The 11,056-nt window shown below is 42.0% G+C and overlaps 1 protein-coding gene across 1 annotated transcript; it reads left to right on the top strand.

Annotated features, from left to right (window-relative positions):
• Positions 1 to 4,114: 4,114 nt before the first annotated feature.
• On the top strand, positions 4,115 to 10,824 carry LOC134622769 (25-hydroxyvitamin D-1 alpha hydroxylase, mitochondrial-like). The gene is made up of 9 exons (XM_063468125.1): positions 4,115 to 4,407; positions 4,958 to 5,148; positions 5,451 to 5,641; positions 6,179 to 6,379; positions 7,066 to 7,229; positions 7,320 to 7,486; positions 7,587 to 7,668; positions 7,769 to 7,966; positions 9,351 to 10,824. The coding sequence occupies exons 1-9, from the start codon at positions 4,180 to 4,182 to the stop codon at positions 9,462 to 9,464; spliced, it is 1,536 nt and encodes a 511-aa protein (XP_063324195.1). The 5' UTR covers positions 4,115 to 4,179; the 3' UTR covers positions 9,465 to 10,824.
• The last annotated feature ends 232 nt before the right edge of the window (positions 10,825 to 11,056 follow it).

The raw sequence follows: 11,056 nt of genomic DNA, 5'->3' as shown, positions 1-11,056 counted from the left end.
AGCAGGCTCACTGGACATGTGATGTTGCAGTGGCAAGGAAAAAAAATTCTCCTAATCACAGTTTTAATCAGCAAAAAACCCCACACTGTTTGCTCATGACAGAGTCCGATCATCTGAGGGTAACAGGCTTTTAACACTGCAGTAACTCTGATGGATACTTCTGCATGTATAACATGCATGTCGGTGTCACTCTGTGTTTCACTGCGTGAAAACAAATGTAATATGTCATTTCTGAAACAAGCCTTTGTAGGCTGCAGAGTTAATTTTCTGGTACCAACCCATAATTCTTCCTCCCTTAGGCAGCACATATTTATATATTAAGGTTTGTAATGCTTGGCTGGCATATTATGAGCATAATGTATGATTTAAAAAGATTAAGTCCTGGGAGTGGGGGGAGTATGCAGCTTAAAGAGGGCTTTCTTTTTTATGATCATATATTACACACACATACATACATAGATACATATTATATATATATTTATATATATATATATATATATATATATATTTATATATATATATATATATATATATATTTATATATATATATATATATATATACACATATATACATACATACATACATATATACACACACACATATCTGGAGTGATTTCCATAGAAACATCAAAGGAAACTGCACTGGGAAAAACTTAGTGGTTGTGTATGCTTCTTGGCAGTAAAGAGCAAGTCCAGTATAGCAGTGATGTGTCCTCATTATTACAGAATGGTAACTGCAAATATTCTGGCATTAATATAGAAAGTAAGCCAAAGTCTGATTATTGTTTTTATGCCTCATATATGGGAGAAAAACGTAATGCACAGTTGTAGCTACAGTGGCTTGCAGAAGTATTCGGCCCCCTTGAACTTTTCCACATTACAGCCACAAACATGAATCAGTTTTATTGGAATTCCACGTGAAAGACCAATACAAAGTGGTGTACACGTGAGAAATTGAACGAAAATCATACATGATTCCAAACATTTTTTACAAATAACTGCAAAGTGGGGTGTGCGTAATTATTCAGCCCCCTGAGTCAATACTTTGTAGAACCACCTTTTGCTGCAATTACAGCTGCCAGTCTTTTAGGGTATGTCTCTACCAGCTTTGCACATCTAGAGACTGAAATCCTTGCCCCCATTCTTCTTGGCAAAACAGCTCCAGCTCAGTCAGATTAGATGGACAGCGTTTGTGAACAGCAGTTTTCAGATCTTGCCACAGATTCTCAATTGGATTTAGATCTGGACTTTGACTGGGCCATTCTAACACATGGATATGTTTTGTTTTAAACCACTCCATTGTTGCCCTGGCTTTATGTTTAGGGTCGCTGTGCTGCTGGAAGGTGAACCTCCGCCCCAGTCTCAAGTCTTTTGCAGACTCCAAGAGATTTTCTTCCAAGATTGCCCTGTATTTGGCTCCATCCATCTTCCCATCAACTCTGACCAGCTTCTCTGTCCCTGCTGAAGAGAAGCACCCCCAGAGCATGATGCTGCCACCACCATATTTGACAGTGGGGATGGTGTGTTCAGAGTGATGTGCAGTGTTAGTTTTCCACTACACATAGCATTTTGCATTTTGGCCAAAAAGTTCCATTTTGGTCTCATCTGACCAGAGCACCTTCTTCCACATGTTTGCTGTGTCCCCCACATGGCTTGTGGCAAACTGCAAACGGGACTTCTTATGGTTTTCTGTTAACAATGGCTTTCTTCTTGCCACTCTTCCATAAAGGCCAACTTTGTGCAGTGCACGACTAATAGTTGTCCTATGGACAGATTCCCCCACCTGAGCTGTAGATCTCTGCAGCTCGTCCAGAGTCACCATGGGCCTCTTGGCTGCATTTCTGATCAGCGCTCTCCTTGTTCGGCCTGTGAGTTTAGGTGGACGGCCTTGTCTTGGTAGGTTTACAGTTGTGCCATACTCCTTCCATTTCTGAATGATCGCTTGAACAGTGCTCCGTGGGACGTTCAAGGCTTGGGAAATCTTTTTGTAGCCTAAGCCTGCTTTAAATTTCTCAATAACTTTATCCCTGACCTGTCTGGTGTGTTCTTTGGACTTCATGGTGTTGTTGCTCCCAATATTCTCTTAGACAACCTCTGAGGCCGTCACAGAGCAGCTGTATTTGTACTGACATTAGATTACACACAGGTGCACTCTATTTAGTCGTTAGCACTCATCAGGCAATGTCTATGGGCAACTGACTGCACTCAGACCAAAGGGGGCTGAATAATTACGCACACCCCACTTTGCAGTTATTTATTTGTAAAAAAATGTTTGGAATCATGTATGATTTTCGTTCCACTTCTCACGTGTACACCGCTTTGTATTGGTCTTTCACGTGGAATTCCAATAAAATTGATTCATGTTTGTGGCTGTAATGTGACAAAATGTGGGAAAGTTCAAGGGGGCCGAATACTTTTGCAAGTTACTGTATTATTTGTAGACACAACGCAGGTTAACAGTTAAGTGCCTTTTTATGCTTGAATGATTCATACATCAGTGTTAAGTGGCTTAACAAACAAAACTCATGTTTCTTTGAAAATGGTCAGGTACAAGGACAGGACTGGAAATGAGTGAAAAAGCAGCCAAGGCCAAACCTTTGAAAGACCTTCAGAAACCCTGGAGAACTATTGCTAAAGAGCAGTTTAATGAGGGGTGTGTGGCACAAGAGTTTCTCACAGTACTATATAATATAGCACTTAGAAATGCTTTCTTCCTGTAGCTCCCTTGGTGTGAAATAACACACTCTCTTTTGAATTAATCCAAATGTGTATTTTTCCTGCACTGCAGTGCCAAAAACATGCATGCAAAACATGTTTGCAGGCTTGCCCTGTAAACATTCAACATGTTTGAATGTGCCATAGCGAATATGAAAAATGAAGAAAGCTGCATGAGCTGAGATATTGCACCCTCATCCAACCTTTGGGTGTGTTTCTGCCTGAAAATGCCGGTCATTCCTCTGCGTTTCTGTGAAAGTGGGTGATCTAAGATGGGAGCAAATGTCAAAGCAGATTCTGAGTACAGCCCACATGGTGCTTTGGACAGCTTATAGTATGAAATCAGGTCAGGATTTTCTGCTAGGAAACCCGTCAAGTCAGCAAAAGAACTAGTGTTTCTAAAGGTTTTTAGTTATTGGATCAACGGGCTGCCTGTCATGTTTATTTAAGGTGAAACTAACCTTCAGCACTGTTATCACTGTTAAATAGACCTTATCCCCTTTCAGATAATTTGGATTTACCATAGCATTGGCCGTGGGTGGGTGGGTGATGGTGGTGGGGGACTATCGGAGACCAAAGTGCTTCTCGGGACTAGAGAAGAGCCTCAACAGTAACACAAGTATTCCGGTGTTCTGACAAACCATCCTACTTTGGCAAAACGTCCTACCGTAGGTAGTTTATGCACATTTCTGCTGTCACAGAGTAATTCCAGCACAAATTTAAGTAGGTATGACGGTTTGCCACTTAACGTTGCCTATCAGAGTATGCTTGTAGCTTATATTGTTAAAGCCAGGATGGTTTGGCACTTCATTTTACCTGTTAAAGTATGCTTATAGGTAACATTCACAAAGGTAGAATGGTTTGGCACTAAATTTCACCCGTCAGAGTATGTTTCTAGCTCTTATTAACAGAGGTAGGATGATTTGCCACTTAATTTTAGCCGTTAAAGTATGTTTCTAGCTCAGATTAACAAAGGTAGGACAATTTGACACTAAATTTTAGCTGTTTAAGTATGCTTGTAGGTCACATTCACAAAGGTAGGATGGTTTGGCACTTAATTTTACCCCTCAGCGTATTTTTCTAGCTAATATTCACAAAGGTAGGACGGTTTGCCACTTAATTTCGTGTTGTGCGCATGCGCAGAAACAACGGGTAGGATGGTTTGTCAGGTAGGATGGATTCCCAGAACACCGGGATTCCACGTGTGCTGCCGCTGGGATGGTCTGGGTTCAGCCTTCTGATTGGACACACCTTTTTCTTGGTACACGCCTTCCCCATTTTCATCCATGTGGGGCGGGACCTGAGCTGCCTTTGCGCCCATGATTGGCCCAGAGTAAGCAAATTTACAGCTTTTGCTCGCCTGGTTCGAGGAGCAGGTCATAAAGGCAGTTATAAATAGGACGCTCAACTGGTAAAACAAAATGAGCGTCGACATCCGAGAGGCTTGCGTTCCGTCACCGCTCCATGATCTTAGTGAGAAGGATGTTGCAGCAAGCGCTCAGAGTATCCGGCCGGAGCTCATTCCCGCTGGTCAAATTGATGGAGAGGTGGGCTGAGGGTGCAGCAGCCGGTTCGGAGGGCACCAAGTTGCAGGGAGTGAAGACGCTGAACGAGATGCCCGGGCCGTCGGTCATCAGCTTCGTCTGGGACTTGTTTGTTAAACGCGGTCTGTCACGTCTGCATGAGTTACAGGTAAGAAGATAAACACCAAAACAAAAACAAAAAAAAACCCTGTATGAGATATTTACAATTATTCCACTTTTACTAAAAATATCCAAAGTGCACGTATCGTCATTGTAAACTAAAAACGTGAGTGTATTATTCTGTGCAGGTGGTTCTTTTTACATAAAAAAATGCAAGTACTTTGACTCCCCTCTTAATGTGACATTTATAAAATATCCTCTTAAATTATTTTTCGTCCCCTCTGCGAAGTTTCGCTGTCTCACAAAAGCACATCCAGTCTATACCTTCTGCTTCAAGCTGTCTCTCACTTCAGTTTAAAATCTCTGTATCTACTGAGAGCTTTCCACTTCACTCTAAGCTGAATGAATTGTCCTTTGTCAACGTGACAGATCGTGCCTGTGTGAAGTGAATGCATCCTTAAAACAAATAACTAATAACTAGTGCGTTAAAACGCCTGCAAGGCAAATACATCTCTGCAGTGAGCTCTAAACTGGAGGGAGGAGGGTGCCTCCAAAGTTGATGATTGCAGTGCCTTTACAACCTTTGTCTCATCTCCTAGCTGGAGGGAGTCCAGCGGTATGGACCTGTGTGGAAGGCAAGCTTTGGTCCCATCCTGACAGTTCATGTGGCTGATCCATCGCTCATTGAGCAGATCCTGAGGCAGGAGGGCGAGCACCCAATGCGCTCCGATCTTTCCTCCTGGAAGGACTACAGGAAGCTGAGAGGTCATCACTACGGACTTTTGACAGCGTAAGCTTGCAGGAAAATCTTTCTGCTTTACTTCCTCCTCTTTTCCATTTTGTTTCTCATCAGAAGATAAAGCTGAAGTAAATGTAATATTTGGCCATGCTCATTCAGTTCAAAGACTTTATACCACTCTTCTTTCAGCTTTCCTTCACTTACAGATAGAAAAAGCCAGAACTATAGCGTATGCAGTCAGTATACAATGCAATACAGCAGTTAACTGAACTGTGTGCACAGCTGGAGCCACTGTATCAGTTTTTACATTAATGTGTGTGTGTGTGTGTGTGTGTGTGTGTGTGTGTGTCTAGTGAGGGGGAGGAGTGGCAGACAGTGAGGAGTCTCCTGGGGAAACACATGCTGCGGCCGAAGGCAGTGGAAGCTTATGATAACACCCTGAACAGTGTTGTCAGTGATCTCATTACCAAACTTCGCCTCAGCAGACATCCTCAGGGCCTCGTCACCGACATCGCCAGCGAGTTCTATCGGTTCGGCCTCGAGGGTAAGGTTTCATGCCGTCTCAAGGATCTTCACAGGATGTACCGTGCCATCTAAACGCTGTAATCAAAGCCATCTGTATGCACAAATATTATGTCACATTGTTAACATTTTAAACGCACATTCCTGTCCAGGTATGCCTTAATAATTCATGCTGATGTGCAGTTTACCATTCTGTCACATTGTTATTGTACAGCTGGAGGGGGAAAAAAGCACGTAGAGAAATGACCCATTGTTGATCTTACACAATGATATAAATAGCTACACTGAAACCCTTTTATAGTCACTTTTGCAGGAGTTAACTATAAATGCTGGATACTTGGAGCTGATGAAAGCTGCCAATATTTAAGTTTTCACTTTGCATGCAGACAGTATTATTTATTTAACTGTAACACCCTTAGTTAGTAGGCATTTCTGATAAAGAGGCTAAAAACCTGGCAAATAAATGTCATGCATGTTCACCTCAGAAGCTTTCAGTAAAAAAAAGCTGCTAGTCATCTTTTCTTGCCTTCATCATGAGCTTTTTTATTTGCTTTGGCAGGCATTTCTTCGGTCTTGTTCGAATCCAGAATTGGTTGCCTGGATCAGGTTGTTCCCGAAGACACGGAGCGTTTCATCCAGTCTATCAACACCATGTTTGTGATGACGCTTCTTACCATGGCCATGCCCAGCTGGTTGCACCAGTTGTTCCCCAAACCCTGGAATATCTTTTGCCAGTGCTGGGACTACATGTTTGAGTTTGGTAAGCTATTTCTCACAGCACAACATTTTAAGCTTGGACAGAAAAATGTTTAGAGATAATTTTAGTGGTACTTTAAAACTAAAAGTGATAACAGAAACTACAAGCAGGCTGCAGTCTCCAAAAAAACTCGGTAAAATATTATATAAAATGCACAAGTAAAAGCTAAATATAAGTCATATACCAGAGATGAGACTACAGGATATTATAAAGATGCTTCTGGCTGTACTCAAGCTGGAGATGCGTTACACAAGCTGGCACTGCAATGTGGAACCAAGACAAACATGATGTTTCCACACTTGATGTTATTATTTTCCTTCTGCTCTCCTCTCTTGTCATTGGCTGCCGCCGGTTTCCACTTAGCCCTGGGTTGACATCCCACTCTCTCTCACACAGTACATTAAGACTCACAGAAGATCTGAGACATCAGACATGTTTTGACATAATCGCACTGGTTCGAGCTAGATCAGCAAGCGGGAGATTAAAGTCTTTAACCTTCACGCACTTCAAGATCATCTGCGCTGAAACACGCGTGAATGTTAGTCATGAAATTGATACGTGGTTTTAGGGATTTTTTTTAAGAAGGGGACTTTGATCTCACTTTATTGAACCTGACACCGGAAAGTTAAAGACTGTGTCATCATCGAGGGATAAATGTGTCATGGCTTCTCATCTCCACGTATCTGCAGCAAAAGGTCACATTGACCAGCGTCTGACGGCCGAAGCAGATAAGGTTGCCCGAGGAGAGAAAGTAGAGGGCCGTTATCTCACCTACTTCCTGTCGCAGACGGGGCTGCCCATGAAGACAGTCTACAGTAACGTCACGGAGCTGCTCCTTGCAGGAGTTGACACAGTGAGAGTGGCTCCTTTGCCGTCTTCCTTTATCAGTTCCTGATTTTAGGCCAGCAAATAGTTAAAACCATCCGTCGCTCTGCTGTTTCAGATCTCCAGCACCATGTCCTGGTCTTTGTACGAGCTGTCCCGTCATCCAGATGTACAGGCCACTCTCCGGGCAGAGGTATTGACTGTACTTGAAGGTCGAAAGATACCAGAGGCTGCAGATGTAGCTCAAATGCCTTTCCTGAAGGCCATAGTCAAAGAAGTGCTCAGGTATAACTCAAAAGGTTTTAGATATTTGAAGATGTTTTGAGATTTGAAATCAAATTTAGCTTATGCTATTGTGGGGTTTTTTTTCCCTTATTTTTTTTAGGTTATACCCTGTTATTCCTGCTAATGCAAGGGTCATTCCAGAAAGAGACATCCAGGTTGGAGGCTACATCATCCCAAAAAATGTGAGTTCACCATCTGACTCTAGACAGTATCAAGTTGTAATGCTTCAGTTTTTTCATTATAGTCAAAAACCTATCTGACCAAAATAAAATTCCCTTTCAGACTTTGATTACCCTGTGCCACTTTGCAACATCACGGGATCCAGTAGTGTTTGCAAACCCAAATCATTTCAATCCCTATCGATGGCTGAACAAAGACCAGACTCATCACCCATATGCCTCTGTGCCCTTCGGTGTGGGAAAACGCAGCTGCATAGGTCGCCGTATCGCTGAGCTGGAGCTCTACCTTGCTCTTGCCAGGGTGAGTTACAGCAATTTTTGTCTGTTTCTTGTTTTGTGTGTTTTTCATTTGCCATTAAACTCTGACTAAAAAAACAAACAAACAAACAAACAAAAAAACCCTAAAAGCATTCTTAAAGAATATACAACCCCATTTACCCCCAAAATATTGGGAAACTGTAATAAAGACAACATCCATCTTCATCCGGTTTATCCGGGGCCGGGTCGCGGGGGCAGCAGCCTAAGCAGAGAAGCCCAGACCTCCCTCTCCCCAGCCACCTCCTCCAGCTTATCCGGGGGAACACCAAGGCGTTCCCAGGCCAGCCGAGAGATATAATCTCTCCAGCGTGTCCTGGGTCTGCCCTGGGGCCTCCTCCCAGTGGGACATGCCCGGAACACCTCACCCAGGAGGCATCCTTGTCAGATGCCCGAACCACCTCAGCTGACAACATGTCAAATATATATTGACATTCCTTTCTGACACACTTCACACTTTTGTGTTTCCTTGGTGATATTTGTTGATTTTAATCGAGCACAGTTCTGGACTGCAGACAGACCATCTTCCTATCACCTTTTCTATCACCCTATCCCGAGCATACTTTTCTATCACACCAACTCTCTGAGTGTCCTCCTTCACCACTTCTCTGTGGTCTTGCTCTTTTCCTCCTGCCTCCAGCTCCATCTTCAACATCCCTCCTCTGCACATGTCCAAATCCTCTCAGCCTTGCCTCTTTAACTTTGTCTCCAACCTCCAATTGTTTAATTGTTCAAGTACTTGCATGTAGTCGTTGAAACAGATGAACTCCTCTGAACTCGAAAGTGAAAGACTCCTGGAGAATTTCATTTAATAACCAATCATGTCACTAATTAATCTAATTAGCTATGAGATATTTCACCCGGTGTCTTTTTAGGATTATGTAGTATTTCCAGTCCTTTCTGAAAACTTGTTACTTGCATCTGAATTTAAACTGAACATATTATTTCACATATTTTAAAATTTTCACTTTTGATATTTGATATTTTGTCTTTGTACTGTTTTAATTAATTATGGGGTAGAAAAGCTTTTCAAGTCATTACTTTATTTTGTTTTTTACTTATATGTTACACTGCATCCCAACTTTTTGGGGAAAATTAGGTTGTACAGTGTATGTCAGCTTTTGGGAATGTATTTAATTAAAGAAAACACATTCTGTTACTTGGTGTTTGAACACAGTTTGTGTTGTAAGAAATTTACACAGCGTAGGATTTTGATAAATGTGTTAGAAGTTGTTTCTGCAAATCTTCTTACTCTATTATTTCTCTGAGTCATGTAAGGAATTGTGGATTTCAGGGTCACTACGCAGCACTTGATTGCTTTTCATTTCAGGCGCCCTGCGCTTAATCTGCTCTGTTTCTGATTTCATTAGATCATTTCAGAGTTCGATGTGAAGCCGAACCCAGAGGGAGCTTCTGTGAAGCCCATGACACGGACACTTCTAGTTCCTGAAAATGTCATCAGCCTGCAGTTTATTGAACGGTGACCTACTCTCCTGGAGCTGATCAGTTACATGCCTGTGAGCAGCAACAAGCAGGACAGAACAAGCAGGCACCGTTATCGCGGTGCTATATATCAGAGCGGACCTTCAACCTTCATCCCAACTAAGACCAAAGCCCTTCTCACCTGCAGCCTAGCGAGTGCAGGCGGACATGTGGAGAAGGACAGATGTATGAAGGGTGAGGGCTGATGGATTATTACTGAGGCATTATCAACTGGGAGAAGGGTAATGTCCAGTTTTATCAAAAGGTGCTCATTTATGCAAAGGCCAGACCCAAAGAAGGGATCTTCCTTTGAACTTTAAACAGAAAATCTTCAGATTTTTATTTTATGTTTTTGTTCAACATTTTGATTTTTGTTGTGCTTTCCCGTGCGCACTGTAGCTTTTCTCTCTATCTACACAGGAGAATGTGAATGTCTGAATCAGTCATCTATATCATAAAAGTTTTACACTGTAAGGTCACTATTTTAAAGTCCATGTTAATGTCCAAGTGAGCCAAATGTCAGCAGAGAAGAGCAGGAGAATTCCCTGCAGTGGAAGTGGATGTCATGTATCCTGCTTCCTCTGCTTGTGCGGCACATAAACCAAACTGAGTATTTCAGTAGTAGGATTGTGTCTGTTCCGTCTGCTGTGCGGTACAATTCAGGCAAACTTTGGGCAAAATCTGGGCCGGTGTGGAAAACAGATTGAGAAAGGAGGAGTAGGGAGAGAGTTGAAAGATATACAGTAAGGAAATTAAATCTGACGTTTGCGCCTTGTGTGTGTGCCCTCGCTACTCATCCTTCATTTTATCCTTTTAGTCAGTGCCGCATTTCTTGGAATTTGACTGAAATTAGTTTCCCTGAATTTGGTAACCGTCTCTTAAATCTGATCATGAACTGTGATCGTGCACGCTCGTAGATACGTGGTATCTGCAGTTTCCTGTGTGTCCTGATTGTGCAAATATTTCAAGAGAGTTTCTATGTACGTCCAGAACATCATGAGCCGCAGAGAATTTGGAGCTCTTGCACATGGAAGAAAAAAATCTACAGAGGTGTGCGTAAACATGATTGTCAGTATATTGATTGAACTGTGTTTTTAAAAAGGTGCTTTTATGGTGCAAAAACCTCTAGTGATGGGTTCCTTAAAAAAAGGCAGCTGCTGAGATTATGCTTGTGTATGAATATATAATGCCACTAAAATCCAAAGACAGGTTACTCTGTACTCTTTTCAAATTCTTCAATACTGTCTTTAGTTCATTGGCGAAGCTTATCTATTTTCTTTTTTTATACATCTAAACTTGAAAGATATTACGTCATTTTGTAAGTAATAAGCTTCACGATCTGAACTTTGTATTTATTCTAATTTATCGCATTTGGAAACTGTCACTGTAAATGTCAATAAACTGTTTCACGTTGAATCTCAGCCTACTGTTTGCACCATGTGTTTCTTTATTAGATGCCTTTGTGTCTCGTTAAAGAAAATATCTCCCTCCATCATCACCCACAGCACCATCAGACTAGGGCTCAGGTCAATCAAGCATGTTTTACATGGACCACACGTTTTCTACAAATGTTTGCATGAAAATAACTCTGGGT

The sequence above is a fragment of the Pelmatolapia mariae genome, unplaced genomic scaffold, assembly GCF_036321145.2.
Source record: "Pelmatolapia mariae isolate MD_Pm_ZW unplaced genomic scaffold, Pm_UMD_F_2 NODE_ptg000199l+_length_35999_cov_1, whole genome shotgun sequence".
NCBI lineage: Eukaryota > Metazoa > Chordata > Actinopteri > Cichliformes > Cichlidae > Pelmatolapia > Pelmatolapia mariae.
Note: the sequence above shows the minus strand (reverse complement) of the source record. Positions and strands in the feature narration are given on the sequence as shown.